Below are 26,801 nucleotides of genomic sequence, written 5' to 3' on the forward strand. Positions count from 1 at the left end.
AGAAGAGTGGTGAGGAGTTGAATGCATAAATTAAACAATTTTTTCGAGGCATTTGTTATAGCAAAAGGGAGGAGATGGAGAGAGGAATTTTGTTCAAACTTTACTAAAGTGTTGGCCCCCGTGCGAAACAACCAAAACTAACAATGTAGTTCCAGTAATCAAAGCAAACAGAATAGTTAACTTTATGCTCCGATCTATACTATGAATATAAGTACATATATAATTACCGTATACCTTTACCGTCGCATTTCTACACACATACACACAGAGAGAAAGACACAAAGGGAGACACAGGAAGACAGACGTCTAACAATGTTTAAATGGAGTTTTTGTGAGTGTTTATTTTAGGCCAGTCTACGTTTTGCTCAACGCACACAACCCACACACACACACACACACAAGCACAGACTCCACTATAAACGAAAGACCACACATAGAGACGAGCACACAGACACTCAAAATGAGAGATAACAACCGCTTTAGCAGAGTTAAAAGACAATTTGTGATTGTTTTGCATGTACCCTAACATTAAACGAGAATTAACAATTAACAAAGAAGCAGGAAGCGGAAGAAGGGATGTAAGGGAAGTAATTGGAGCGAGTAACCAGTACGAGTAATAGCATTAATTGTCTAACAATAAGATTTGTGCATTATACGATAGAAATTCACTTTGAATTCGTATTGAAGTTTATCAATAAAGCGATACAATTTGATTCATAAACGAAGGTAGAACTTTTAATCAACCTTTCACCCACTTAACATACAACCCTCCATACATTTTCCTTAGTTTTTCTTTAATTTATTTATTTATCACAGCGTGCCCCTAAAAAGTATGCCACAAAATCAACTCGATTTGGAGGTGGATGTGGCTGCTCGCGCACCACTCACTGTGGCCATGGTCAGCGTGGTGGTGCTGGTGGTGGCATGCACAATGGTGGTGCCACCATGTCGCGTCTCCATGTGCCGCTGCAGATCGCGGCGTCGGGCCAGGGACTTGTGACAAATGCGACATTGATAGCCTGCCTCCGATTCGCCTTCAATGTCCACATCGCTGCTGCCACCTCCGCCCTCTACTGCTCCACCCCCACCCGCTGAACTGGGCTGCGTCTGAAGATGCAGGCGCACATGCTTGTTGAGGTTGCTCGGATCGCCAAAGGGTCGCAGGCAGAACTTGCACTTCAGCGGCTTGAATCCTGTGTGGGTGCGAATGTGGATCTTCAGGCCATACTTGCGGGAGTACACCTTGCCGCAGTAGATGCACAAGTGGCCCTGCTTCGAGGCACCCATGTTGCTGACAATCGCCTCGATCTGCGCTGCCGCATTCATGGGATGTGCACCCAAGGGCCCACCTGCCATCGATATGGAGGGCAGGTAGGAGAGCGTGCCAGAGGTTGACGCGCTGGCCGTGGCCAGAGGTCCTAGTGTCTGCATGGCAGAGATCGGGCGAAAGGCGGAGAAACGGGGAGGAATCTGCAGCGGTGGCGAGTGGGTGGGCGAGGCCGAGGATGTGGAGGAAGTCGCTGGCGTCGGCGACAGATGGGTGGCGCTCCTTTGGTGCGCCTTCAGCGCATAGTGCAAGCGCATCCAGAGTATGTCCATGGCACTGCGGCCACAGCCGAGTGCCAGATGGATCTTCAGCGGATGTGGCGTCTCAAAGGTGAGATGGCACAGGTGACACGTGTAGCGACTGTTTCCTGGAAGACCGAATAAAAGATATTTCAAAGTTAGTTGAGGATCGGAGAGGATCTGTTGAGAGTTTTGCGTGATCCGATGCCTACCTTGTATGTTTAGGGGCGTCAGGAAGGGTATGCCCATGAGCAGCACCAGCTCTTCGCCGAACCAGGCCACAATCTCATCCTCCCGTGCCACATCCCGCACCAGTCGCACCCGCACCTGTCCGCCCAGCAGCTCAAAGATCGCATTGAAGCTGTAGACATCCTCGGAGAGCTTGATCTGGCGCAACAAAGTGGCGGACATGATCAGTTCCCCGTTCGACAGTTGGCAGTGGGCTCGAGTCCCGTCGGTGGGTGTGGCCGTGGAGCTGAGCAGCGCCTGTGTGGGCACGGAGGTCGAGCAGGTGTCCTTGGGGGTGTACTGTGAGGTGTAGACGCCGGGACGCGGATTGCTTCTCATCCGCTTGGCCGGACTCGGCTGAGTGCTCGTCGTGGGCGTCAGTGTGGTCACTGGCGATGTGGTGCTGGTGGTCGGCGATAGGCTGGAACTAGGCAGCATCTGCTCGATGCGAAAGATCATGCTGGCCGATGAGCGCTTCTGTGCGGGTGACGCCTCCTCCAGCTCTAGACTATCCAGATGAGCGGTCGTGTGCATCGTTTGAGTTCGAATTTGATTCTGCGTTCCAATTGGAAGTAGCGTTCGCTATTTATACCTCATCCGTACATTCGCACATCCTGTACAGCCGCATATCCTTCGTCCCTTATTTGGATTTGTTACGGCCTTGCAGTGTCACAACACGGCTGGCGTCAAGTGCAAGAATTCCCAGCCCAGTCGGCAGTCCGGCATGGGCATGGGCATGGGGTACTGGCACCGGCACGGTCTCTGGCACCGGCTTCTGACATAGCTACGCACTTTGCAGCCGCCTCACTCGCTCACTCACTCACTCATCCACCCATCAGTCGTAGCATCTCATCTCCCTTGCTCCGGGCATCCCCTTCTTCCAGGTCTTTTGCCTGGTGGTGGCTTGGCATGGCATGGCAAGTGCAACATCATGTCCTCCCAAATCAGCAAAGCACTAAGCCAAGCTAAGCGGCCTGTAGCAAGTGTGCGTATTCCTATGCCAATCCCAATGCCTATCCCCTGCCACACACCCACCCCCCGCTCTGCCATTGGTTGGTCCTTTATTTTTTGGCTTTTGGGCTGTGCGGCACAAAGGAAAATTTATTTAATTGAAATTAAACGATCGTTTGTTGTTGCCTGGATTCCCCGGATGTTGTTGCTGTAATGCCACCATATACAAATCGCATTCGCTCTACTCAATGTCCTTGCCAACCACCTACGTACCTCTCACTTCCTCCCTCATTACGATGCACCCCTCCCCACGTGCTCTCGCACCCCGCATTATCCCGAATTCCCCGCTAATGCCTTAATATATTGGCGTGTATCGTTTCACTATTTGCGGTTTGGGGTGGGTCGTGATTTCATTCGGTGCGGATTTCATACGGTGCGGATTGAGGGTAGGTTGGCGCCCAAAGAAGGGGTGTTTATTGAGGGAAAATAAATATGAGATACGATTCTGATTGAGTATTTTGAGTGTTTCAGTCTCTGGCTCTAGATTTTACTGAATATTTGACGGATATTTTGGAGTATTTCATAATAATGAGAGATTTTTTGCAGCAGCATGGAGCAGCATGGTCTGTGGCTTGTCAATGTTATCGATTTTCAAACCACAACCTGCACATATTCCACCTTTATGGAAGCATTCTTTACTACACCATTTACTGTAGCCCCTTACTCTGACGCGCCCAAACTGCAACCCCAGCTGAAACTAGCACCGCTCCTGCACGCTGACAAATACGCTACGAGGCTAATGTTTTCATTATTGCGACACAATCGCTGCGGCATGCCACCCCTCGACGGGCGGGCGGGCGATCAACAGGATAAGGGCCAGCGATTGGCAAAAACATGTGTTGCCAGTCACACAGCTTCAGACTGGAGAAGTGGCTGAAAGTACGGAGGAGTGGGGGCCTGAAGGAACAGCCCTTGAGCAAGGTGTACCAGGCTAGAACCAGAACCCAAACCAGACCAGAACCAGTACCCGGCCGAGGACCGGGCCAATTTCGGTTTGGTGTTTGCTTGTTTCGTAATAAGTAGGCCGCCACCTGGGGGGGTTTTTTCATTTGAAACATTTTAATTTGCAGTCGAATTTCGCAGCATTAATCGTGGCTTCAGCGATAGACATAGCCCCCACCGTCATTGCCGCCGCCCGTCTCGTTGTCATCGCAGCCGTGGCAGCCGCCACCGGCAGCCAGCAGGTCCAAGGCCTCCTGAATCTCGATGGGTATGGGTGGCGGCGTGGGCAGATGATCCCCCATCGGCTGGAACCCATTCTCGTCGGCAATGTAGGTCAGCGAAATGGCATCGCCCTCGGGACTGGTGTAGGAGAAGGAGCCCTCGGCCACCTGTGCCTCCTCGCCCTCCACGCCGGCATTCTTCAGGTAGCCCATCTCCTCGGCCATGATGCCATTTCCTGTCTCGTATTCGTACTGTTAAGGAGGAGATTGGATATCAGTTGGGGTTTCCCGAGGTTGGGTTCTCCGCTTACCTTGTAGGAGCCATCAGTGTTGACTTTGGATTCCAGCTTGATGATTGGGATATCCTCTCCGCCTCCACCGCCACCGCCTCCTCCACCTCCACCTCCTCCATTGCCATTTCCTGGCGGTATATATCCATTGTTTGGTGCAGCTGGCGGTGGTCCATAACTGGACTTGGGTGGCGCAGGCGGTGCACCATAACTGGGCTTTGGCGGTGCTGGTGGCTTCTTTGGCGGCGGTGGTGCGCCATAACTGGGCTTAGGAGCAGGCGGCGGCGGCTTTGGCTTGCCATTGGGCTTCGGCGGACCATAGCTATTACTGGGTGGCGGCGGTGGCTTGGGAGCTGGAGGCTTGGCGGGCAGATAGGTGGCCGGCGGACGGGCACTTGGATAGCCCGCTGGCTGGGCGCAAACACAACTCATCCCGATGCACACAGCGAGTAGCAGCAGAGTGAACAGCTTCATCTTCAATGCGAACTGTGGCTGCTGGTTAGGCACCCATGGGGTTTTATACACACCATAATACACACACTCGTGGTCCAACGATGACCGCGACCTGTTGCCCCCCCAGCGATTGGAGTCAGGCACGTGCCACGGCTTCCGATTGTAATGGGAAAAATGCAATGAAATCGAGATGGTGAGCTGCCAAAGCTGGAAAACTGGGCCAATGCAAGTGCACTGGCAGAAAATCCGCCAGCAGATTATGGGCCCCGAACAAATGCTAATAAATTGAGTGTGCAATCTCAATCTCAATCGCCTTGAAGCGCAAAAAAAACCCAAAGGGGTTTGGGCTGGCTAATCGCTAAAAACAACAAAACCCGCCCGGCCACAAGCCAAAAACTTTTAATTCAAAAGCAATTTTCAACAGGATCAGGCAACACCTGCATGACCAACCCGGCACAGGGCAGGGCCGGGCAGGGCTGAGTCCACTTCCAACCCACCCCCCCTCGTGATCCTTTTTTGCCTAATGCACTTTGCCTGTTGCCAAGGGGGTGCTAAGCCCTGGACCCGGTACAACAGCCGAGACAACAGCGACAGGGATGTCGGCTTTAGTCAATCGTCTATTAACTTTTTGCCAGCACTCGTGCACAGTGGACAAACTGCCATAGGAAATGGTTACCCCAAAAGCCATAGGCTTTTCCCATCCATTTGTTTGCTTTTGCACCACTGTGCCGAGGAGTCTTTGGTTGCTGTTGTGTGTGTTTATCATTTGGTAGCTCAGCTTGTGCCTGTGTCGTGGATGCCGCTAATATTGAACCCTCCCCCATAGTCCATGGCATGGCAGGGCAGAGCATGGCTAATGGCAATGTCGTTTGCAGCTTGTCCTACTTGTAATGTGCTGGCGCACAGCTGACGCGCTCCCATGGACGGACCGACCCAGCGACCGAGAGTGTGTGGATTTTGTGAACCTGTTCATAGTAGAGCAGAGCGACTGGCGTCAGCTGTGTTGGCCCGTGGCATGTGGAACGTACCATGTAGCCACCAAGCAACCACCATCCAGGAGAACCAGAAGAGCTGCACCGGCTGCATAAACCAACAATAGTCGGTCCTTGGGTGCTCGGTGAACGCTTCGCTACGCACCGATTGCGCATATTCCACGCCCGCATTCGCATTCGCATTCGACGAGCATCCCGAACGTTCATAAGGCGAATTCTGACAGAGCGGAAACGATCTGATTGCAATTTTTTCATCATTTCATTATGCGAGGCTGTGGCTCTTGGCTGTATGTTGTTTTTGGCCGAGGGTTGGCACGATTAAGTTCTTCTAAATAAACATTTAGATGAAGCCCGTTGATAAATTGGCCACTGGCCCTCGCTGACAGCCTCAATTTGTTGCGCGGGAATCTCTGCAACTGTTCGGTGCTACAATAATATCTGGGTTTTCCCTTAGATTAACCAAGAGTACGAGTCGCAGTTTATCTTACTCTCTTGCAGAGTATCTCCGACTCTGGCCTTTCTTTCTTCTTCTTTAGCTTAGAACAAAAGTTGAGACATAAATAATGACGTAATCCGACTCTGGCTTCGGGCTACGCAGATTCTTATTTGTTTTCATTTGACTTATTTCGGCTGCTGTGCTCATCTCAGTGGCTGTTTTCAGTTGTGTTTCAGCTGCTCCTCATCAGTTGAAGCTAAAACACGAAGCGAACGACAACGAGAAACAGAAAGTTCTAAGCTAAAATAATTTTAAACCAATAAAAGTGCAATGTATTCGGTTGGTATACAAGTGGAGCGTTTAGCATCGTTAGCTGTTGATTAACTTTTGATATTTTTGGTGTTTAGTTTATGCAAATGTTGTGTGTGATTTTGCTGCCGGCTTTGGTCTGGTCAGCGGCGCTGGAGGAGGGCGAGCGTGAGGAGGCTTTGCACTTCAAGTAAGTTCCATGAGATCTGCTCTTATGCATCAAAGAAAATGTAATCCTCCTTTTTTCCCACAAGTTTTCACACTGAAAATGGACATCAGCGAAGCGAGGACATAACCTACACTGTCAGACCAGAAACGGATCGGGCTGATAGGGAGAAGGGCACCCCCAAGCCCGTGGAGTATCGTGGCGGCTACAGCTTCATCTCAGCGGATGGCTACGAGTATCAGGTGCTCTACAAGGCCAACAAAAACGGCTTCCAGCCCTATGTAACAGCGCACAAGATCAAGTCGGATAAGATCTGAATACGAATAGATTTCTCTTGTGTTGTGATAGACGATAAATAAACCGAATTTTTAACAGTGTATTCAAAGCGTGGCCCCAAAGCTCTCTCTTTGCTTCGGTGTCTGTCATGGCTAAGCAAAGCTTTCGATCGTTGATCGTTAATCTATGGGCTAGAGACAGAGATTGCTACATCAGCATATTAATGAGGGATGCCCTAACCATTGATGCGGCTATTGAGACTTTGGCAAACGTTTCAAAATAGGTTTTGGATCAATTTAGAGTTGATTTTCAAGAGCATTAAGTTGCACTGCTCCCAGTATATAATGTGATTTTGTGCCTTGATCTTCCTCTTTGATGTTAGAGCATACAATTTTCGTTGTTTTAATCTGGTAAAACTTTCTTTTCGTGCGGTTGCTTGATTGCTTTTTCCGTCGGATGGCATTTTAAATGTAATGCACATTTCGAGAGCCGCTTGTGTGGGGAACTCTTTTCTGATTTATTATGCAAACGAAATTAGACACAAGGGATTGGGCAACCACCTTAGGCTTACTCAGCAGTTCCCCCAGAGTGGGTCCAAACATTTAAGTTGCTTACAGATGAGTCTCGCGGCTGTAACCTCGACGAAGACACGCTTCATTTGACTGCCAGCCGCGTTGGTCTTCAGTTGTGTTGGTCTTCGGTGGATAACTTTTAACAATAGCCGTGAAGATGATGAACCTATTTCTTTTGGCTGGCACTAGCAGCAGCAGCGGTGGCAAGGAGGCCCTCAACATCAACAGCAAGTTGGTGCATGGCTTCGTCCTGCTGCTGGCCTGCATTCTGCTGGGCGCCAACATCAACAGCGCCTCCTTTGCACCCGGCACTGTGCTGGACATAATGCTGGGCGAAAGTACCGTCGAGCAGTTCAAATATATACCCCTCGCCGATGGCTATGAGTTTGGGTGAGTGCTCTCTTCGGGTAACACTCCTCTTTGGATTACTAATATGAAAACTCTTTCTTTGTTCAGTTACACTCTACCCAATGGCGCCCATCGTGATGAGATTGGCAAGGTGCTCAGTGGCACTTCGGCTGCCAAGGATCTAGAGAATGCCAACAATCTGGCACGCAATCGTCGCCCCTCCCGCGAGAATGGCCTCAAGGTGCGCAAGCTCTCGGGCAAATCCCTCGCATCTCTGGCCGGTTAGGCACATCCTCCACCTTCCCCTGCCCATCATCCATAATTACTTTTAAATCTTTTGCCCTCTTCGCATTAACAGCCATAGTGGACAAAACAGTGTCAACTGCTTTAGGTTTATTTACTAGTTTGTAGATTTGTTTGTAATCTGTGTAAAAGCAAATAAAAACGATTCATCACCCAAAAGTGGTCGTCAGAAATCGGCAACTTGTTTGTTGCGCAATGCATTAATGTAAACAAAAGGCAAACGAACAGATGCGAATGGAGATGCTGTGATTATAAATATTATGTGCAAATAATGTGCACATTTTTATCGCGGATTTTGGGGCACGCGGCAGTCACGTGTTTAATCAATGGGAAATATCTAAAACAATATTAAACATTTTAAGAGATTTCAATAGATTTTAGTGGGTAATTTCTGGGGTAGAGCGTGTAACAAATGCAAGAATATTTGTTAGGCAAAAACAAAACCTTTTCTGATGCGCTTTTATTCCTATTTAGATGGTAAAAATCGTCAAACCATCTTCGATGGTTTGTATTTCATGGCGGGAGGCCTAGCTTGTCTAGCTTTATATTCTATTACAATTTCTGCACAACTTCTGAGACGTTGAAGCAGTCATTTTGAATGAAGCAGAAGTTACCGGAATTACTTCAAAAATTAGGCGCTACTTCGAACACATTTACTTTTGCCTGAAAGTATCAGAAAATCGAACTTAATTTATGGATAATAATCAGCACTTACATATATCATCATATTTTCTAAGTATTTTTTATTTTATATATTTTTTTATATAGTATTTTTTTAGTTGGCTGCTCAACAGCCTAAAAGTATGCCATGGCAGCTGCAGTACGCTTAAGCCGGCTCAAGTTTCTTGCCTAAGTCTTTTGATATTGCTCTAAGAAAATGAATTAAAAACTGGTTTTAACTTTAAAATGCTCTCAGCAACAATTAAATGTGCAAAGAGCTCGTATTTTATGAACTAAAGAATAGTAATTAACGTTGTGTATGGGAGTGTACTTTTTGCTGCAAATAAATTTAAATTTAATTGCACTTCACCGCAATCAATCGTTTAACCCGAAAAACAACATCCATATGTGACCCAACAGAAGACTCGATCCCAAGCGACGCATAAAGAATCGAATAAATGATCAGCGGCAGCAATAAAATTAAATTATACGCACCGGTCTTAATGTCAAGTGTCAGCAGAAGTACATCCATGTCTGCGAGTATTTCTCTGTGTTTTTTCTGTGTTTCTGTTTCTGTTTCTGCCTTTAGCGGCATGCAAATATTACGAAACGAAATGCCTTCGAGTGACAATAAAGAAATGAAAAAACAACACCAATGTGACATTTACATACTTAAAGAAGTGCGGGAGGGGGCGATTGGTCAGAGCAGAAAGAGCGGGTGCCAGGGGTAGAGGGGAGCAGGCTATTAAAACATTGCCATTAACGCTCAAGTGCTAATTTTGCAGAGACCCACTTGAAGAGGCTGCGGCGAGCCGAGCCGAGCCGCGCCGTGCCGGCGGGTTGAACATGAAAATCGGAATCCGAGTCCGAAAACCGAGAAGCGAAACACCGAAACCCGATTCCGTAGCCCGAACTCGTGCCGATCTGGGCAAAAGCCGGTCTGGCAATCCACTCTGCGGCGTGGTGCGTGCCGCCTGAGAGCGAGCGAGTTGGCAACAGCAGCAAAACGGCAGCTGAATGGGCAGTCGAGGCGGACAGTCGAGGCAGACGGAAAGACAGACAAACAGACAGGCGGACAGAGCGGCGAAGCAGCAGCATCTGGCGCTGACCTTGAAGACGTAAATGTGAAGACGCATCCATATAGATATGTATCTGCCTGTGTATATGTATTTACTTGTGGCTGTGTCTGCTGTCTTGTGTCTGTGTTTCTATCGAAAGCGACAGCGAAGACCCGAAACAAGAGAATCTCTTGTTCTTAAAGTTGAAAAACCTGTCGATTGGGCAGCTTGATTAGAACAGTTATGTAAATGAATGCATAAATTTATATATTTGGTTTAACGATAAGGAAGAAATCTATTCACGCTTTTTGGTCTTCTGATAGGAGTATATCCAAACTCTTTGACAACGCCCCCGCACACACACACACACTCAACCACACACCGAACAGCCCAAACATTCCGCTTCACACTCTGAGCGATCGATCAAAGCCAGATTAATTATGCAAATCCAGCATGATAAATGCAGCTCGCTGCAGATGCCCTCCAAAAGCCACAGAAGAAGATCAACCAAGAAATATTATGCAGTCATCAGAAATAATGGAATCAGTTTCGATTTCAAGGGCCAAAACCTTGTTAACCGAAGCTCAAGCTGCTGCTGGATCTCTAGGGGATGGCCATACTTCTCCTTAAAGTCCGCAGAACGTTTGCCACGATGTTCACCTTCGAGTGTCTGTCTGGAAGGAACCATCAAAATGCCAAATTGCAGCTGGCAGTAAATGTATTTTTAAACGGCATTTGGCAGGAAATGCCAAACCAAATGTCCAACACCCAGCCAATGCTCGTACTTAGGAAGAAGATGAAGCTGTTGGCACAATTGCAGACATAGCCGTGTGCCCACGAGATGAGCAGAGAGGGGTAGGCGGAGGAGGAGTAGGAGGGCGAGGATGGGCACAGGCAGAGCCAAAGGCCGACAGATGACCAATAAAAAAACTCGATTGACCGGCTCAACGGAGGCTTCTTCTTCGTCGGCATGTAGCGGTCAACGAAGGTGGCATAAATTGGCAAACAGAAAATGGAGACAGAAAATAAGAAAAATACAACAAAATCGAAAGAAAAAACCACAAAAGTCAGAGATTTAAATTGCATGCGAGCTGTAGTTGTAGGTTACTCGATGGATTTTTCGTATTTCTTACTGTTTTTGGGGTGCTTGTTACCAGGCACATGGAGGTAGCAGCAGCAGCAGCAGCAGCAGCAGCAACAGAGGCAGAGGCAGCAACAGCACATCAATCGAACGCTGTAAAGGCCGTTGCATATGCCAAAAGTCATGCTGGGGCTCCATCTTCATCAGCACAGCCTGTCCAGTTCGCACAGATGCCGACTGCCGTGCACTTTGGCCATCACACACAGTCATATACATGTGTAACCGGAGCCCACAGTCAGAGACACAGCCACAGCCCCATCTTCAGGCCCAGATTAGAGACAGAGTGGAGTGCTCGTGCCTGTGCCAGTGCCCATGCTCGTGTCCGCTGCATGAACTTGCTGCCCTGCAAATTGCATCGCTCGACAGTACTTGAACTTTGTGTCGTGTGGTGGCTGCTGCTGCTGCTGCTGCTGCTCAGTTCTCTGCCTGTGTTGCTGGCTTCCCATCGTTCTAGCTTCCCATGGCATCTGTCCCCAACCTTTTCCCCAACCCATGCCTCATCTGGCTGCCTGAACTTTTTCAAAATTTTCTAAAGCAGCAGCCACTGTTGGTGGCTGGCTGGCTGGCTGACTATAATACCTTTCAGCCGAGTACATCGATGCACAAAGCCGCTTTAAATGTTACTTGTCGCAGCGACTTTGGCGACTTTGGTGCATCTTTGGTAATAGAAGTAGAAAAAACAAAAAAAAAAACAATTACCCGGCGACCGCCAGAGCCACGTTTGCTGGCTTGCTGGCTTCTTCCACAACTGTGCAAATTTATGACGTTTGCAAATGCAGGCCCACGAGAGTGCAGTCAGTATAAAATGCAGTGGATGGCAATGCATCGCCACCATTAGACAGTCGGTAGTTTGTCCATTCGCAGGTGAAACCGTAGCTACGAGAATCGCGCAACATGATGAAACTGGTAACGTTGAGAGTGGATGCCATGTGATGGATAACCTTTGAAGGATAACATGAACTTTGGTGTCCTTTGCACAGATGCTAGTCGTTGGATTTATGGCCCTAATTGCCCTGGCCACCGCCCGTCCCCAGAACGATGTCGAGGTGCTGGAGTACGAGTCGGAAAACATTGGCATTGGCGGCTACAAGTTCAGCTACAAGCTCAGCGATGGCACCACACGCTCCGAGGAGGGTACGGTCAACAATGCTGGCACCGAGAACGAGTCCATCTCCATCCGTGGCTCCGTCAGTTGGGTGGCACCCGACGGACAGACATACACCATCAATTTTGTGGCCGATGAGAATGGTTTCCAGCCGGAAGGTGCCCATCTACCCAAATAGGATGATGCTCGACAAACCACCCGGAAGATGATCCTGTAAATACACAAACAGTCCCCGCATCCTGTATCCTGCATCCCCCCATCTGTTTACCGCCACCATAGGACGAGCCATAGCCATACGAAGAGAGTGAAGGAGGTGCTGTGCTGTGCCGTGCCGTGCCAGTCAGTAAGTCCTCAGTTAGTAAGTCGATCAGTCAGTCAAGTCAGTGTCGTGCATTGTTTTCTCTATTCTTTGTTACTCGCATTAAAGCCGAACCTTTCGATTATCGAAACAAAACTTCCTTCTACATTTATTTACAACAAACAGACTAAAAATAAGCCAAAAGGCCAGAGCTTAGACATGGGGAATGTGTGCGCCCTGGGGCTGGAATCCATTCTCGTTGGCGGTATAGGTCACGGTGTAGGTCTGACCATCGTCTCCCACATAAGTGTAGGAGCCGGTCACCTGAAGGGCATCCTCTTCGGGTCCCAGCTTCTTGAGTGTGGCCTGCTGCTCCTGCTTGCTGCCATCGCTCGTCTCATAGGCATAGTTGTAGCCATCGGCCAGGACCTGCGATTCCAGCTTGACGATCTGCACATTGTCGGCGGGCGCTGCCATGCACAGGGCAATCGATAGGAGGACAATCAGGAGTACACACTTCATCTTTGGGCTTTGGCTGCTACTGCTCTGGCTCTACTGCCGCCCTGTGAAGGCTTTTATAGGTGCAAAAGAGCCAAAGGCTTAATGCAATTAGCACTTGGAGTGAAGACATCATCATATCATCCCGATATGACCGGACCTCAGCTGGACTGAGCTTGGACAGTGTTAATTGAGAGTCTCACTGTTTGAGGGGCAATGAAAATGAAAAGCAAACAGTCCCAAAAACATTATCGAACGTCTGTCAAGAATGGACCCAATCGGTATGCAAAAACGATTCCCCAGAAAAAGTTTCTACCACACAGACTACATCTATTAATAACAAAAGTTTTAAATGAATTTCCATACATGTGGTTTATTGGCCAAAAACTAGTATTGATTTCAAGTTTTGTCTCTTTCAGCGATATTTGATTTGAAACTAGTTCCCGCCGCTCGACTAATCTCAGTCAACTCAAAATCAGACTATAAATAAGCAGATGCCCCAGCCTAACAGTATAGTTATCTTTGAATACCTCAACGATCTACACAATCCTTTCAACATGAAGTTCCTCATTGTCTTCGTTGCCCTCTTCGCCCTGGCCCTCGCCGCTCCTTCCGCTGATGTGCAGACCCTCCGTTCCGAGTCGGAGGTGGGACCCGAGAGCTACAAGTACGCTCTGGAGACCAGCGATGGCACCAACAAGGTCGAGGAGGGACATCTGACCAACGTTGGATCCGAGAATGAGGCCATCGCCGTCAAGGGATCTTTCTCCTTCGTCGCCGATGACGGACAGACCTACACCGTCAACTACATCGCCGATGAGAACGGTTTCCAGCCCTCCGGCGCTCATCTGCCCGTTGCCCCCGAGGCTTAAGTTCTTAAAATTAAAATAAATTGTTTATAAAAAAAAATTGAATATTCTTTGTGTACGGGGTAGGGTAATGCCCAGGGATATTTGCAGTCAAAGTATGGATATAGTTCGATTGAAACATTTGAAGGCAACTTCCATTGGCAGTTGATTTTCATTGCCTGTTTACTCCCATTAGCGGTTGTCACTACTCTTTAAGTGATACTTAATATTTATTAGAAATTAAAATCTATCATTGCTAGTGCTTTGAAATTCATTTGACTGGTTAGCAGCACTTCTAAAGATATATTCAAATTTTCAAAGAAACCAAACTATGATTTTGAGTTCCATAAAGGAACAAATATTCAGTGGCTTCTAGTCTTAAATGGATTTATCGCATGAAATTCGATTTAACAGTACATTATTATTATTAATTAAATTTAATAATAATTAGGTTCGTATACATAATTAATAGAATTCTTATTTCAATTTAAAATAAGCAACGGATATGTGATTGGAATTAGTTTGTTTTAAATTAGTTACTCAAGTATCTGACAGTTCTTTAAACATTTTGTTGATAACAAGGGGTAATAAATTGGTATTTAGATTTAAATTTATTTTATTTATTTATTGTAATTACTATTTTTTTTTGAATTAAATCTACGCCGGGATGATCGGATTTTGATCGCAGCTACTTTGCTGCATTGATCTGGTACTCGTGGTAGAGACACATGTGTAGTATTATTATTATTATATCTATTTAATATTTATATTTATACTGCAGGCGCTTATTATTTCGTTTTACTGAGAAGAGAATAGACTGGATCTAAATATGTTTTAATGTCTTTTTATTAAATTATAATTATTATTGTTTTGTTTCCGGAAGGAACGAAAGCCATAAAATTAAGATCAATCATTCATAATGACTAAAGAAATCAGACCAAAAAATTAAGATCAATTAATCATAATGACCAAAAAAATCAGACCACAAATACCAACTGAAAGAATACAACACAATCCTTTCCACCTTAAAAACTGATTTATTTGAATTAGACTTGAACTTAGGCAACAGGAATATGAGCGCCCTGGGGCTGGTAGCCGTTCTTGTCGGCAATGTAGTTGATGGTGTAGGTCTGTCCATCATCGCCAACGTAGGAAAAGGAGCCCCTCACGACGATGGCCTCTTCTTCAGTGCCCACATCTTCCAAATGTCCCTCTTCCGAAACCGACTTGCCATCACTCGTCTGCACGCTGTAAAAATAACTCAAATTAGTAGCTGCCACTTGGAATTTTGCTCTGCATTTTGTGGCTTACTTGTATTGGTAGCTCTCAGGCTGAACGTCCGAATCGTAACGGAGGGTTTCCGCATCCTGATTGGGACGGGCAGCGGCCAGGGCGAACAGCGCAACGAGGACAATGACGAACTTCATTTTGATGGTGTGTGGCGGGGGATTGTGTGGATCGTTGGAGTCTCCAAAGATAACTAATGCTGTTTGGCTGGGTCAGCTGCCTATTTATAGTCGCTCACTTTGGTGTTAATAAATGTAAATGCAATGCAGAGCAGGCAGATGCTAATTTGGAGCAAATCTGTAACTCAGTTGACTGCATTTGACAAATGGGTGAGGATGGAAGAGGGGAAATAAAAGCTCATTGAATTGTTTTGTTTTAAACAAATTGATTTTCTTTTTATTCATTCATCATTGTGTGCGTGTGTGGAAGAGTCCAGTTTAGGCAGCGGGGGCAACGGGCAAATGGGCGCCCGAGGGCTGGAAACCGTTCTCATCGGCAACGTAGGTGACGGTGTAGGTGACACCATCATCGGCGACGAAGGAGTACGATCCGTGGACAACGATGGCCTCATCCTCGTGTCCAAGGTTCTTCAGCTCACCCTTCTCCTCCTTCTTGGTGCCGTCGCTGGTCTCCAGGCCGTAGTTGTAGCTCTCAACTCCCACGTCGGAATTCTGGCGGACAATCTCCACAGCGTTGGGGCGGGCGGCGGCCACTGCGAACAGGGCGAAGGCGAGAACAATGACGAATTTCATGTTGAAGCTTGAAGGTGGCTGGCTGTTGTATTCCTGGGAATGCTGACAACTGTCTGATGCTCCACTGCACTTGGGTGGGGGCATTTATACTCGCGCATATCGTGCAAAATGCAAAAGTCAAAGGTGGCCGCACAATTTTTTGGCCAGTTTGGAATTTATGTGTATAGATTCTGCTTAGATAATGAGCGAGCGCATCGCATCATTGTTTCCGGTCAAACTGGATTAACGCAAACAAATAGCGGAATGCGCGTATCTAACTATTGTATTCGGATTGTCACATAACCAGATTCACTTCTCCACACAACTGCAGTGGGGAGAAAGGGGAGATCGAAAGTGAGAGTTTCTTTTGCCGCATTTATTTAATAATCAACTTAAAACCATTATAGTTAGAACAGCTCTCGGTTTGTGCTTCCCGCTTCCCTTTTTAGTTGCCAATTGGCACATTGGGCAGATGAGCGCCCTCGGGCTGGAAACCATTCTCGTCGGCAATGTAGTTGACGGTGTAGGTCTGTCCATCATCGGCCACAAAGGAGTATGAGCCGCGGACAACGATGGCCTCCTGCTCGGTGCCGACGTTCTTCAGCTCTCCCTCCTCCTGGTGCTTCTTGCCATCGCTGGTCTCCAAACTGTCAAAGGTTTCATTTGATTGTCAGTGGGATAATCCTCAAAGCTCTGCGCCTCCAAAGACTTACGCAAAGTTGTAGCCCTCGGGCCTGACGTCCGATTCCAGGCGCAGGATCTGAGCATCAGCATCGGGTGCGGGCGCAGCCAGCACCACGGCGAAGAGGGCGGCAAAGACGAGGGCGATTGTGTACTTCATGCTGAAGATTGGATTTGAATTTGGGTTTTGATTCGAGTTGAACTTGCGACCGAGCGGCTAGTCAATGTTACTTGATTTGTGATGTCTATGGCCATGTCCAGGCGCTTATATAGTCGGGTCGGAGGCCGTCGATTGAAGAAAACTTAGTCGAAAATAAAAATGACTAATTACACGCCGAGCACCAAAGCTAACAAATTGTCTTGAAAAACGCACCAACAACACATGAAACAACGAATAAAAACACCAAGAAAACAAAAACAAAGAAATATTAACGAGAAACAAAAACAAAAACCAAAAACTTCTAAGGCAAACAAATCGATGCCGTTTTTAGGAAATACCTCATCTCATCTCATCATCATTTGCATTTTTCGTGAATCAATCAAACCAATCAGTTCCAAGTTATATACGCAAAGAAGACAACAAACAGCCAACAATCATTTTTTCTTTGATAATCCACGGGTGTAGAGAATATTCAGAGGAAGTAGTGGCAGCAGAGGGGCTCACGCCCTGCAGCAAAATATCGTTTCAAAAAATTATGGCATGATTTGACAATTGGAAGTGGTTTTCCTTCAATTGGCAGGCAGAGAAGTCAAGGGATAAAGTTACTCCATAAAAGTATTTTAAGTCTTTGGAATATGCCTAAGAAATTCCAAAAATTCTACTTGCTGAACTGAAAAGTTGTACGAAGGAAGTACTAAAGCAGCAGTCAGCAGGAGTAGGAAACAGTCGGGAATATCAAAATATGCACTCGGAAAACCTTAAATACAAAAAACTTGAAAAACTTTTGCTAAAGATTTCTGAATGTTTTTTCGACTAGATAATCCCTTGTAAAGCCCAGCAAAATCTTTATAATTCTTGGAGTAAATGATTCTTTTTTGTTTATTATAATGACGTGTCTGAGGGGAAAACTTAAACATAGTTAACACATTGATGCTGGGACTCTGGAATCTCTAGGAAACTCCAAACGGATATGAAATCTACTGAACGGCACGGGGCAGATGGGCGCCCTCTGGCTGGAAGCCGTTCTCATCGGCCAGATAGTTGATGGTGTAGGTCTGTCCATCATCGCCAACATAGGAGTAGGAGCCGCGCACCACAATCGCCTCGTGATCGGTGCCCACGTCCTTCAGTTGGCCCTCTTCCTGGTGCGACTTGCCGTCGCTTGTCTCAACGCTGCATACGACAGAAAATGAAAGACAGAAAACCAGTAAGTGTTACGACCTTGACACAGTTACAAGTCGGGTATTGGACGATGGGAGGGTGAGAGGTAATGGTCAACACTTACGCGAACTTGTAGCCCTCGGGCTGCACATCCGAGTCGAAGCGCAGCACCTGCGCCTCCTGCTGGCTGGCCGGAGGAGCAGCCATGGCAGTGGCCAGCAGGCAGGCGACGGAGAAGGCAACGGTGGCAATGGTGAACTTCATGTTGCTGGTTATTTTGGTTGGGACTAGGCTGAAGTGCTGTGCGTACGAGGAGCTTGCAGTTAATGCATGCAATTCCCCCATCGAGTGGCCAATTTATAGCAGCAGCGACTCGCGATTTTCGACCAGCGACAGATGACTCCTTTGGCAGTGTATAATGTAATGTATGGTTGTGCGTGCAATTATCGGAGAAGCCGAAACCCAAGCCCAGCCATCCAATAATGAAAGAGTAAGTGCAAGAGTGAGCGAAAACCCGTTTCTCATTTCTTTTCCTTTGACCCAGACTGTGAGACGGCGGCTGTTACCTAACCAGTTGACTGCTTGTTTGGCGATTGATTGATTGCTCAGCCAGCGACAAGGTACATAGATTTCATTTGTTTTATACAAATTAAACACACAAAGTGCCCAGCCCAGCGCCATGAGTTGCGTTACTTTGCTTAGAAACAGTCGAATGAATGAATGAATGGATGAATTGTGGGGAATAATTGGGTCACAGCTTGAATTTAGCTCAAGTGCAAGTGAAATGCAAAGCCAAAAGGTCAGGAAAAATTAGAGTTTTATAAACAATATCAGGCATCGCATTTCCATGTGGAAATATTTCCCCTGATATCTCAGATTTCTGTGCCTCTTATCCACTCCAACCACATCCTTTTTCTGCCAAGCAAATCCCATTTCAAACAGACAACTCCTAGAGCTAATTTCTGAGTTTTTAGAGGGTTAAGGCCCGACACCATTTGAACTTTTTGGCGAACATCTTCGCATTGTTGTAGCTTTCAATTTCATTTGGACTTGATTTGGGGTTTTTGGTGGCACTTTTTTTTTGTTTTTCTGCTTTGTTTTCGAGTCATTTGTTGGCTGTTTGCATTTTATTGCACACTCGGCGGGCGCTTTTGGCCGTTAATTAGCCTCAAAGTTCGACTCAAAAAAGTATCGATAATGGTTTGGGTTTGGGGAATTGGGGGATATATGGTACAGATTTTTCGCAACTCGCGTTAGTCGCAAGCGCGGATTGGCGCAGGACAGGTACATGGACAGCTAGATGGCCGCCAGACAAACGTTGATGAACCACATCCTGGCCGGCTACTGCCTCAGCCTGTGCCTCTGCCTCTGCCTATTCCTGTGCTACTCGGATGCGGCCAGCGATGTGCCACAAATATTGAAATACGAAAATGAGAAAATGGATGGCGATGGCTATGCCTTCTCGTAAGTATGTGGCTGTGCATTTTGATTGGATAAATACTCAAAGATCTATCGTTTTCCCTGTAGATTCGAGACGAGCGATGGCATATCGCGGCAGGAGACGGCCACGCTGAAGCATCCCGGCACTCCATTGGAGGCCATTGCCGTCCAAGGCAGCGTCAATTGGGTGGGACCCGATGGCGTGCAGTACAAACTCAACTATCTGGCCGATGAGAATGGTTTCCAGCCACAGGGCGAGCATCTGCCACAGTTGGAAGCCACTCGCACGGCCTGAACACTGAACGCTGATCACGTGATAGCTGTTGGACTTTGTGAAACAAATTAAATCACCAAATATGTAGCAGAAGGAGGAGGAGGAGGAGCAGAAGAGGAGCAGACACAATAGAAATTAAAAAATATATAGCAATAAGTAGGTATAGATACTCGTATATTCGTAGGCACATGTGCTTGGCTGTGTTCGACTGTGCCGACGATGCTGGAGTGCTGTTTTGGGCATACATTTTCACCCATCGAAAATTGAATTGTATTCTAAGCATATGGATATTAGCATATACATCTGTATGAGCATCTTCGAAACTCGTTTGCTCAGCCACTGCCCCGCTGCTCCCTGCCCCTGCCGTCAGAAATGGATATGGAGTGTATATGGGTATGCCGTAACAGAGGAGCTGACCAAACCGGTTCAATAAACACCCAACAAAGGTTGCCAAAAAATAAAATAAAGCAACCAAAAAGTCCAGCAACAATTAAAGAAGACCCGAAACGACAACCAAACACAATGCTGGGCAACGAAAGTGAGAACTCGCCGTTCCCGGGCCAGACCATTGTTGGGCTATTAGGCAGCCTCCACTCGTTTATCCATCGCTAAATGCGAAATAATCGCTCCTGTCTCGGCCCCACCAGGCAGCATCGTGCAATGATTGACGAGCGGGGTTCCATTGTTTGGGGGCTCCTGCAGTCGCCAGCTTGGGATATTGTAGGGCATAGCCCGAACGCAGACACTGAACTGAAAGTGTCAGCTATTGGCTGTTGTTGTCTGACGCTTCTGCTTGGTTGCTGGTAACACACAAAAAACAAAATCGGTTTTTTATTTTATTGACTAAGGTCATCAACCAACACACAGGCCGACGACGCTGACGTTGAAGCAGAGGCTGAAGCTTCGATGCTGCGGCACTGAGGTGCTGAGGCACTGAGCCACTGGGTGCTGGTGATTGTGATGGGCGATGATGATGAAGCCGCGTAATCTTGAATCTCTCGTGCCGCATCTTCACTTGAACAGCACAAATGCAGCTGTGGAGGTTTTTCGTATCGTGTCGTTTCATTTCGTTTCGTTTCGTTGGAATAACTTTGGAGGTTAAAACGCCCAGCCTTAATCGGGAATTGTGTCAGCAGTCAGCAGCGGCAGTCGTCTCAGGGCGGAAATGCTTATCCAACAAGTAGCATTCGCACTTCACCAATTTAAATATTATTCAATTAAAGTTTTTATTTAATTAAATTCTTTGCTAACTTCAGGGTTCTATGAACCCCAACATGAAACTCTTTTGCCAGCTCTTTGTATGTTAGCTTCAAATCATTTCCTACTGATGTTGCTGGGTAGTTATGTTGTCCACACTTCCTTACTGCTTATCTACTTATTGGAGATTATTCTTGTTTGATTCAGTTTATACAACTCACATTTTACCCTGCGATAAATACCCTTGCAAGGGGTAATAAGTTTTAGATTGCACATCAAGGGATTTATTTAATTTTATTTATATTTATTATTATGATTATTTAACTTTCAAGGAAACAATCGGTTGATTGTTTATTCTTGGAAGTAGTTCCATTGCGAATCTCCCAGTTGTAGCTTATTTTTATTTTCATTTAATTTTCATTTTGAGTTGAGTATTATTTATTTTACTTTTCATATGTATTATCGGTAGTTGGGCAATCAATACCATAAAATAAATTTTGCTGTAAATCCGCTGAAACTTTCCTGCAATTATTTACCTGGCAGTGTATTTAATGCTTCGTCTTTCCATGCTACCTCTCCTTTCACGTGTTTTTTTGTGGCTTATTTTTTTCATAACAATTTGTTTATAATTGCAAACATAGCCATTGACCTATTGCCATATATATCGTGTGTGTGTGTTGTACTGATAGACAAACACGCGCATTGGCCAAATATTTGTGAAGAGGCCCAAACATTTCATTATCACTTGCCCCATCATGCCCCATCTTCATCTTCATCGCCATATCCGATCTTCAATCTCCAATCTGCGATCTTCAGTCTCCTTCTCCTTCTCCATCTCCATTTCCATTGGTTTGCTGCCAGCTCCCGTGGCGAGGCAATTGAGATGAGATTTGAGCGCACATCAAATGCCTAATGGGTTTTGGTTTGTTGTTGGTTGTTGTTTTTTTGTGGCTTGTTCAATTAAAAGCTTAAGACACTCACCAGCACACTTGCACACACACACACATTCGCTTGCCTTCAATTATATGCGTATGGGTGGACTTTTAGGTGTTTGTTATGGGCCACCACTCTACGAGTCTTTTGTGGGATTTCTTCACGGATCGACGGCTGTCTATGTGTGTGTTTGTGGGGGAACACTTGCAGCTGGCCTGGTCTGTTATAAATAGCTCAACGCTCATTACAGGGCGCCACACAACTCGTTAGCACCTAATTGTGACAACTACCGGAGCGTGCAGTGCCCAAACTCAACAAAGGATATTCCCAAGATACTCAAACAAACAAAAAACAAATATTAGTATGCAGTCCATCAACGCTTGTGTCCTGGCAGTGTGCGCCTTTGTGCTCGTATCCTCGATCAGAGCCGCTCCCTTGGATGACTCCAAGCAGGCCACAATTTTGCGTTACGACAACGAAAACATTGGCACCGATGGCTACAACTTTGGGTGAGTGTTTTTGGGGGGCGAACAGCTTTACTTAACTAATATTCTTTTGCTAACTTCAGCTACGAGACCAGCGATGGAGTTACCCGCCAGGAGCAGGCTGAGCTGAAGAATGCCGGCACCGATCATGAGGCGCTCAGTGTGCGTGGATCCGTCAGCTGGGTGGCGCCCGATGGCCAGACCTACACCCTCCACTACATTGCCGATGAGAATGGCTTCCAGCCCCAGGGCGATCATCTGCCCCACAACTAAGTCGTGCTAAGCGTCGTGTGTGGCTAAGCTTCAAGCAGTATTTGTTCGTTTTTGTAAAATATATCCATAAAATATTCTAATAATAGTAATCATGATAAATCACTAAAAGAACTGGATCACAGAGAGGTTCTAGCAGCGTTCCTTGAACCCGGATCAATGTAAATGCTATGCAAATCTGAAGTTTCGTTTTCTTTTTTGTATGGCATAATAATATGCATAACATGTTTGGGCGCATATTGAAAAGAAAAGTATGACGCAAAAGAAGCTTTGGGCTTCTGTATGGCTCTCTGCCTACCTATATTCTCCATACGCAACGTTGGACAGCAGCGGGCTGTCCAGGCATCGTGGGCATCGATTTTGCTGTCTCGTCCGTCCGGCTGGCTGGCTGACCTTCGTATGGCTGAAATTTGCAAATTTTTGGCACGTTGAAACTTGTTTGGGTTTTTTGTTTTCTTTGTAATTAATACATAATTAAAGCCGCGCATATGGAAATGTACATACGTACGTACATATGTGCGAGCGAATGAAAACGAAGTTTCTGAAGGTTAATTTCTGGCGCTGATTTAAATTTCATGCGATGCTAATGAAATTTTGGAAGATACACGCCGATGCCAGCCAGCCAGCTAGCCAGAAATACACACATAAAGCACACACAACACAGGCCCAACAATCGCATTAATATGCATGAAATAAAAAGTGACAATGATCAAACTAGTTTGGGATAAGCCGATGCCGATGCCCATCGATCGATCGCATTGAATGATGCTGCTGCCATGCTGCTGCTCTTCATTTGATGCTGCTGCTGCTGCTGACGTACTTGCCATGCCCAATTGTGGGTTGAGCATGAATCTGCATAAATGTGTCTGTTCGATTTACATATTTATTGTTGGCAGATACAGATGGAACTATTGCTTACATTCTGCACGCGTATTTCCTTACTTGGCAGAATTGTGTAGCCTCTGAAAGTTCTTTTTTCTTTTTACATTATTATGGAAACCAGAATACTGAATCAACTTTTACATTCTTTACACATGTTTAACCTGTTCGTGCAGGGATTTGTTCCTCGTATAAAAGGATTCCTTCAGCCATCGGTTGATCTTATTCCTGTCGCACCGTTCGAAGCATAAACTATGAAAATCTTTACTCTCTTTATTATCCTTTTGGCTGTTGCACATGCTGAGGATGTTGTGTTCGGCGCATCGAAGTAAGTCACACGAAAAATTATTAAAGTCAGAGCACAAGATTTATTTTTGTAAATAGCTGGAATCAATTTAAACGATGGCCCGGTTAATATTCATCATAAGGAAAGTGTTGCAGGTTCTTACATCTACCAGTCTGCTGATGGACAACCAATTGGAATAAACAATATAAAGCAACCTTAATGTAATTTCTTCAATAAAATACACTCGTATTTCGCCAGAGAACATTTCACTGCCAAAGGGGAAATCTCTCGCCTGCTGAGAATGGGGCAACATAAGCACAGTCTGGCTTACATTTAGTTGTTGTATTCAGATCTGTTCGTGGATCAAATCAATTATGTTTGCTACATGTTTGACTAGTTCCGCTGCCGCACTTTAAATAATGGCGACAGATTTCAAATGTTTTGTTAACTATAAAAGCGTGGTCGGAACCATCGTTTGGCATCATTCGAGAACCGAAGACCAAACAACAAACAACCAACAATCACCATGAAGTTCCTCATTGCCTTCGTTGCCCTCTTCGCCCTAGCCCTCGCCGCTCCCTCCGCTGATGTGCAAGTCCTCCGTTCCGATTCGGACGTAGGACCCGAGGGCTTCAACTACGCTCTGGAGACCAGCGATGGCACCAAGACACAGGCTGAAGGACATCTGACCAACCCTGGAGCCGAGAATGAGGCCATCGCCGTTAAGGGATCTTTCTCCTTCGTCGCCGATGACGGACAGACCTACACCGTCAACTACATCGCCGATGAGAACGGTTTCCAGCCCCAGGGCGCTCATCTGCCCGTGGCTCCCTTGGCATAAGTTGACTTGCTTCCATCTAAGCTAAGCCGCTGAAGTCACCGTTGATCACCATCCCTTGTTAATATCCCCAAAAAATATCCCAAAAGCGATCTAATCCTTTCGATTCCATTCGAAACGATCCAAATCTAAGTCAATTGTTGAATAATAAAGAAAATAATGAGTACCTAATTACAATAATTCTTTTCAATTAAATACTTTCGGGAATGATAGCAGAGTGGTTCTGTGGGAACTTAAGGAAGTCAAAGTTAACTTTGAGCTAAAGTAAAATTACCTTTCCAAAGCGAAAGTATCAGTGGGGTCTGAAAGGAATATTTTTTACTTCATGTGGATACTTTTGAAGTTCGAAATGTTGCCTAAAAATGTAGAAAGCTGTATGAAAAGCTCTTATTCATATGGAAAACTATATTTGTAAGCTGCTTACATTAATTATAGATAGCTGATATGAAAACAGAAACAAATGTATGTATGAGCCATAGGTGGACATTTTTCGTAGAATCGGACAACTTTGAAATACTAGTTTTCATTTCATATTCCTATGGCAAAGTCCTTTAATTATGCGTAATTAAAAGCAAGCATTTCCAAATATATTAAGGCGTAAGGCCCACGCTACCATCTTTAATTTGTTGCTTCTTTGGACGGTGCAAGTTTCTGACACGACACGTGTTGTAGCTCTCATTATCTTTTGTTCTATAGTCTGAGAACACATAAAACTTAATATATTTAATGCGGGACGGGACTATAAAAATGTACGAATACCACACCAAAAAATTCAGTAAATTATATAATTTCACTTTTAACATGAAGAACTTCTAAAAGCAGATTAAATCTGCGAATCAATTCGATTGGTTCTGTTTTAATGTGTTTGTATAAAACGTGTACAAATGTCTTAAAATTTTTGAAGCACTGATCCCCATAAATAATCATCTGTTTTATAAACTGAACTAGATTTATGCGTGTGCGAGTATGTAAATGGAATTCAATGAAAATCAATGCCCCGATACTGACAGTGGGAGTACAACAAGAGTGGGGCTGTGAATCTGCCTGAAAGGCATGGCGGGAAATGGATTTATACACAAGTCAGTATCATAGACTCGATAAACGACTCAGCCCTAACCCAAAACCAATATCACACTTTTTACATTATGTTTTGGACATGTTTGACCAGTTCGTCGGCCGCGATTTGAATAATCGCGAAGAGCTTGCGAACTATAAAAGGGTTCCAGCCACCATCAGTTGGTACCATTCGTCGCGAACTGTTCGAGAACCGCAGACCTCAAACCACAAAAACCAACAATCACCATGAAGTTCCTCATTGCCTTCGTTGCTCTCTTCGCCCTGGCTCTCGCCGCTCCCACCGCTGACGAAGGTGCGCAGATTCTCCGCTCCGATTCGGATGTAGGACCCGAGAGCTTCAACTATGCGTAAGTCCTTAACGAAACTAAAAATCAAGGATCAGCTCTAACTATGAACAAATTTGGATAGATACGAGACCAGCAACGGAATCAGCGCCCAGGAGCAGGGACAGCTGAACAACATCGGCACCGAGCAGGAGGCCATCGCCGTCAAGGGATCCTACAGGTTCGTCGCTGATGATGGCGTCACCTACGAGGTCACCTACATCGCTGATGAGAACGGTTTCCAGCCCCAGGGCGCTCATCTGCCCGTTGCCCCCGAGGCATAAGTTGAGTTGCTTCCAACCTAAGCAGCTTTAAAGCTATACTGCCATCCAAGTCCCTTGTTACCTTCCCAAAAAACTTCCTCAACCCCCATTCTTGTGTCCTTATTCTAAAGGAGCGAGAACTAAGTCAAAGCCCACCCCCACAAATTTGTTGAATATTAAAGAAATATGAGTACCTAAAAGTAAACAAAAAAATGCTTTTAAATCGATTTGGTTACACAAAATGAATATGCAGAGGGGACAATCGGAATGGATCTGCTAACCATTGTTTATATTGCTTCATGATAAATTGATTTTGCAGCTACTAAGTACTAATACGAGTGTTTGTGGTGCAAGAACAGAGTTTCAGAACGTCTTACGGTTGGTCGGGTGATTGATTTACTAATTGAATTTAATTCCAAAACTACATGTACATACATACACACATATATTCATTCTTGCGATGATAATATGAGAAATGACAATGGCAGAAACACAATGCACGACGCGCAGCAGCCTAAGCTTAACGACTCTCGACTGGGTAACACTCTGTCTTGCTTTCAATATTAGCTGGAAATAATCATACATCGATATAGTTACACAGGAATATTCTCTATTGAGAGTTTTTTTTTCTAAAGAGACTTTGTTGCATTCTATCTGCCTGGTCGATTACACCCAGTGATTGATGGGTATAGAAATGTGTTAATCTGTAATTAAAATGTGTTTTATTGAATTTTTTCATTATTCTTGATTCGCTTTCCTTTGTTTTTATTACTATCTATTCGTACGAGAGTGTTT

The 26,801-nt window shown here is 45.7% G+C and overlaps 14 protein-coding genes across 16 annotated transcripts; 7 read left to right on the top strand and 7 right to left on the bottom strand.

Annotated features, from left to right (window-relative positions):
- Window positions 1–794: 794 nt before the first annotated feature.
- On the bottom strand, window positions 795–2,337 carry LOC117895256 (sal-like protein 4). Its single transcript, XM_034802776.1, has 2 exons — window positions 1,779–2,337; window positions 795–1,694 (listed from the first exon to the last, which is right to left on the bottom strand). Exons 1-2 carry the CDS (start codon window positions 2,326–2,328, stop codon window positions 844–846), a joined length of 1,401 nt encoding a protein of 466 aa, XP_034658667.1. The 5' UTR covers window positions 2,329–2,337; the 3' UTR covers window positions 795–843.
- A 1,565-nt stretch (window positions 2,338–3,902) lies between these two features.
- Window positions 3,903–4,732, bottom strand: LOC117895257 (pupal cuticle protein 20). Its single transcript, XM_034802778.1, has 2 exons — window positions 4,280–4,732; window positions 3,903–4,220 (listed from the first exon to the last, which is right to left on the bottom strand). The coding sequence occupies exons 1-2, from the start codon at window positions 4,730–4,732 to the stop codon at window positions 3,903–3,905; spliced, it is 771 nt and encodes a 256-aa protein (XP_034658669.1).
- A 1,682-nt stretch (window positions 4,733–6,414) lies between these two features.
- LOC117895266 lies at window positions 6,415–6,985 on the top strand. Its single transcript, XM_034802789.1, has 3 exons — window positions 6,415–6,478; window positions 6,547–6,638; window positions 6,703–6,985. The coding sequence occupies exons 1-3, from the start codon at window positions 6,470–6,472 to the stop codon at window positions 6,929–6,931; spliced, it is 330 nt and encodes a 109-aa protein (XP_034658680.1). The 5' UTR covers window positions 6,415–6,469; the 3' UTR covers window positions 6,932–6,985.
- Window positions 6,986–7,537: 552 nt separating this feature from the next.
- On the top strand, window positions 7,538–8,283 carry LOC117895259. Its single transcript, XM_034802780.1, has 2 exons — window positions 7,538–7,852; window positions 7,919–8,283. Exons 1-2 carry the CDS (start codon window positions 7,620–7,622, stop codon window positions 8,094–8,096), a joined length of 411 nt encoding a protein of 136 aa, XP_034658671.1. The 5' UTR covers window positions 7,538–7,619; the 3' UTR covers window positions 8,097–8,283.
- A 3,484-nt stretch (window positions 8,284–11,767) lies between these two features.
- On the top strand, window positions 11,768–12,531 carry LOC117895270 (endocuticle structural protein SgAbd-6). Its single transcript, XM_034802795.1, has 2 exons — window positions 11,768–11,878; window positions 11,953–12,531. The coding sequence occupies exons 1-2, from the start codon at window positions 11,867–11,869 to the stop codon at window positions 12,253–12,255; spliced, it is 315 nt and encodes a 104-aa protein (XP_034658686.1). The 5' UTR covers window positions 11,768–11,866; the 3' UTR covers window positions 12,256–12,531.
- On the bottom strand, window positions 12,518–12,920 carry LOC117895271 (endocuticle structural glycoprotein ABD-5). The gene has a single exon (XM_034802796.1). The coding sequence runs from the start codon at window positions 12,895–12,897 to the stop codon at window positions 12,589–12,591; it is 309 nt and encodes a 102-aa protein (XP_034658687.1). The 5' UTR covers window positions 12,898–12,920; the 3' UTR covers window positions 12,518–12,588.
- Window positions 12,921–13,216: 296 nt separating this feature from the next.
- On the top strand, window positions 13,217–24,514 carry LOC117895261 (larval cuticle protein 65Ag1-like). Its single transcript, XM_034802782.1, has 2 exons — window positions 13,217–13,731; window positions 24,362–24,514. The coding sequence occupies exons 1-2, from the start codon at window positions 13,368–13,370 to the stop codon at window positions 24,364–24,366; spliced, it is 369 nt and encodes a 122-aa protein (XP_034658673.1). The 5' UTR covers window positions 13,217–13,367; the 3' UTR covers window positions 24,367–24,514.
- On the bottom strand, window positions 14,743–15,239 carry LOC117895272 (larval cuticle protein 65Ag1-like). Its single transcript, XM_034802797.1, has 2 exons — window positions 15,033–15,239; window positions 14,743–14,969 (listed from the first exon to the last, which is right to left on the bottom strand). The coding sequence occupies exons 1-2, from the start codon at window positions 15,146–15,148 to the stop codon at window positions 14,780–14,782; spliced, it is 306 nt and encodes a 101-aa protein (XP_034658688.1). The 5' UTR covers window positions 15,149–15,239; the 3' UTR covers window positions 14,743–14,779.
- LOC117895260 (larval cuticle protein 65Ag1-like) lies at window positions 15,412–15,871 on the bottom strand. The gene has a single exon (XM_034802781.1). It carries the CDS (start codon window positions 15,842–15,844, stop codon window positions 15,446–15,448), a length of 399 nt encoding a protein of 132 aa, XP_034658672.1. The 5' UTR covers window positions 15,845–15,871; the 3' UTR covers window positions 15,412–15,445.
- Window positions 16,098–16,640, bottom strand: LOC117895265 (larval cuticle protein 65Ag1). Its single transcript, XM_034802788.1, has 2 exons — window positions 16,453–16,640; window positions 16,098–16,386 (listed from the first exon to the last, which is right to left on the bottom strand). The coding sequence occupies exons 1-2, from the start codon at window positions 16,578–16,580 to the stop codon at window positions 16,185–16,187; spliced, it is 330 nt and encodes a 109-aa protein (XP_034658679.1). The 5' UTR covers window positions 16,581–16,640; the 3' UTR covers window positions 16,098–16,184.
- On the bottom strand, window positions 17,483–18,078 carry LOC117895258 (larval cuticle protein 65Ag1-like). Its single transcript, XM_034802779.1, has 2 exons — window positions 17,866–18,078; window positions 17,483–17,753 (listed from the first exon to the last, which is right to left on the bottom strand). The coding sequence occupies exons 1-2, from the start codon at window positions 18,003–18,005 to the stop codon at window positions 17,558–17,560; spliced, it is 336 nt and encodes a 111-aa protein (XP_034658670.1). The 5' UTR covers window positions 18,006–18,078; the 3' UTR covers window positions 17,483–17,557.
- Window positions 18,985–19,913, top strand: LOC117895262 (endocuticle structural protein SgAbd-6). 2 transcript variants are annotated; one of them, XM_034802783.1, is made up of 2 exons: window positions 18,985–19,205; window positions 19,269–19,913. In XM_034802783.1, the coding sequence occupies exons 1-2, from the start codon at window positions 19,042–19,044 to the stop codon at window positions 19,474–19,476; spliced, it is 372 nt and encodes a 123-aa protein (XP_034658674.1). In that variant the 5' UTR covers window positions 18,985–19,041; the 3' UTR covers window positions 19,477–19,913. The 2 variants fall into 2 exon arrangements, with proteins under 2 accessions (XP_034658674.1, XP_034658675.1); XM_034802784.1 differs by having other exon boundaries at window positions 19,106–19,209.
- LOC117895264 (endocuticle structural protein SgAbd-6) lies at window positions 21,851–22,428 on the top strand. Its single transcript, XM_034802787.1, has 2 exons — window positions 21,851–22,094; window positions 22,154–22,428. The coding sequence occupies exons 1-2, from the start codon at window positions 21,949–21,951 to the stop codon at window positions 22,341–22,343; spliced, it is 336 nt and encodes a 111-aa protein (XP_034658678.1). The 5' UTR covers window positions 21,851–21,948; the 3' UTR covers window positions 22,344–22,428.
- LOC117895269 (larval cuticle protein 65Ag1-like) lies at window positions 23,985–26,213 on the top strand. Of its 2 annotated transcripts, none has more exons than XM_034802794.1 (2): window positions 23,985–24,178; window positions 25,860–26,213. In XM_034802794.1, the coding sequence occupies exons 1-2, from the start codon at window positions 24,032–24,034 to the stop codon at window positions 26,025–26,027; spliced, it is 315 nt and encodes a 104-aa protein (XP_034658685.1). In that variant the 5' UTR covers window positions 23,985–24,031; the 3' UTR covers window positions 26,028–26,213. The 2 variants fall into 2 exon arrangements, with proteins under 2 accessions (XP_034658685.1, XP_034658684.1); XM_034802793.1 differs by lacking the exon at window positions 23,985–24,178 and adding an exon at window positions 25,574–25,767 and having other exon boundaries at window positions 25,829–26,213.
- Window positions 26,214–26,801: the final 588 nt, after the last annotated feature.

Source organism: Drosophila subobscura, chromosome J (assembly GCF_008121235.1).
Source record: "Drosophila subobscura isolate 14011-0131.10 chromosome J, UCBerk_Dsub_1.0, whole genome shotgun sequence".
Classification (NCBI taxonomy): Eukaryota; Metazoa; Arthropoda; class Insecta; order Diptera; family Drosophilidae; genus Drosophila; species Drosophila subobscura.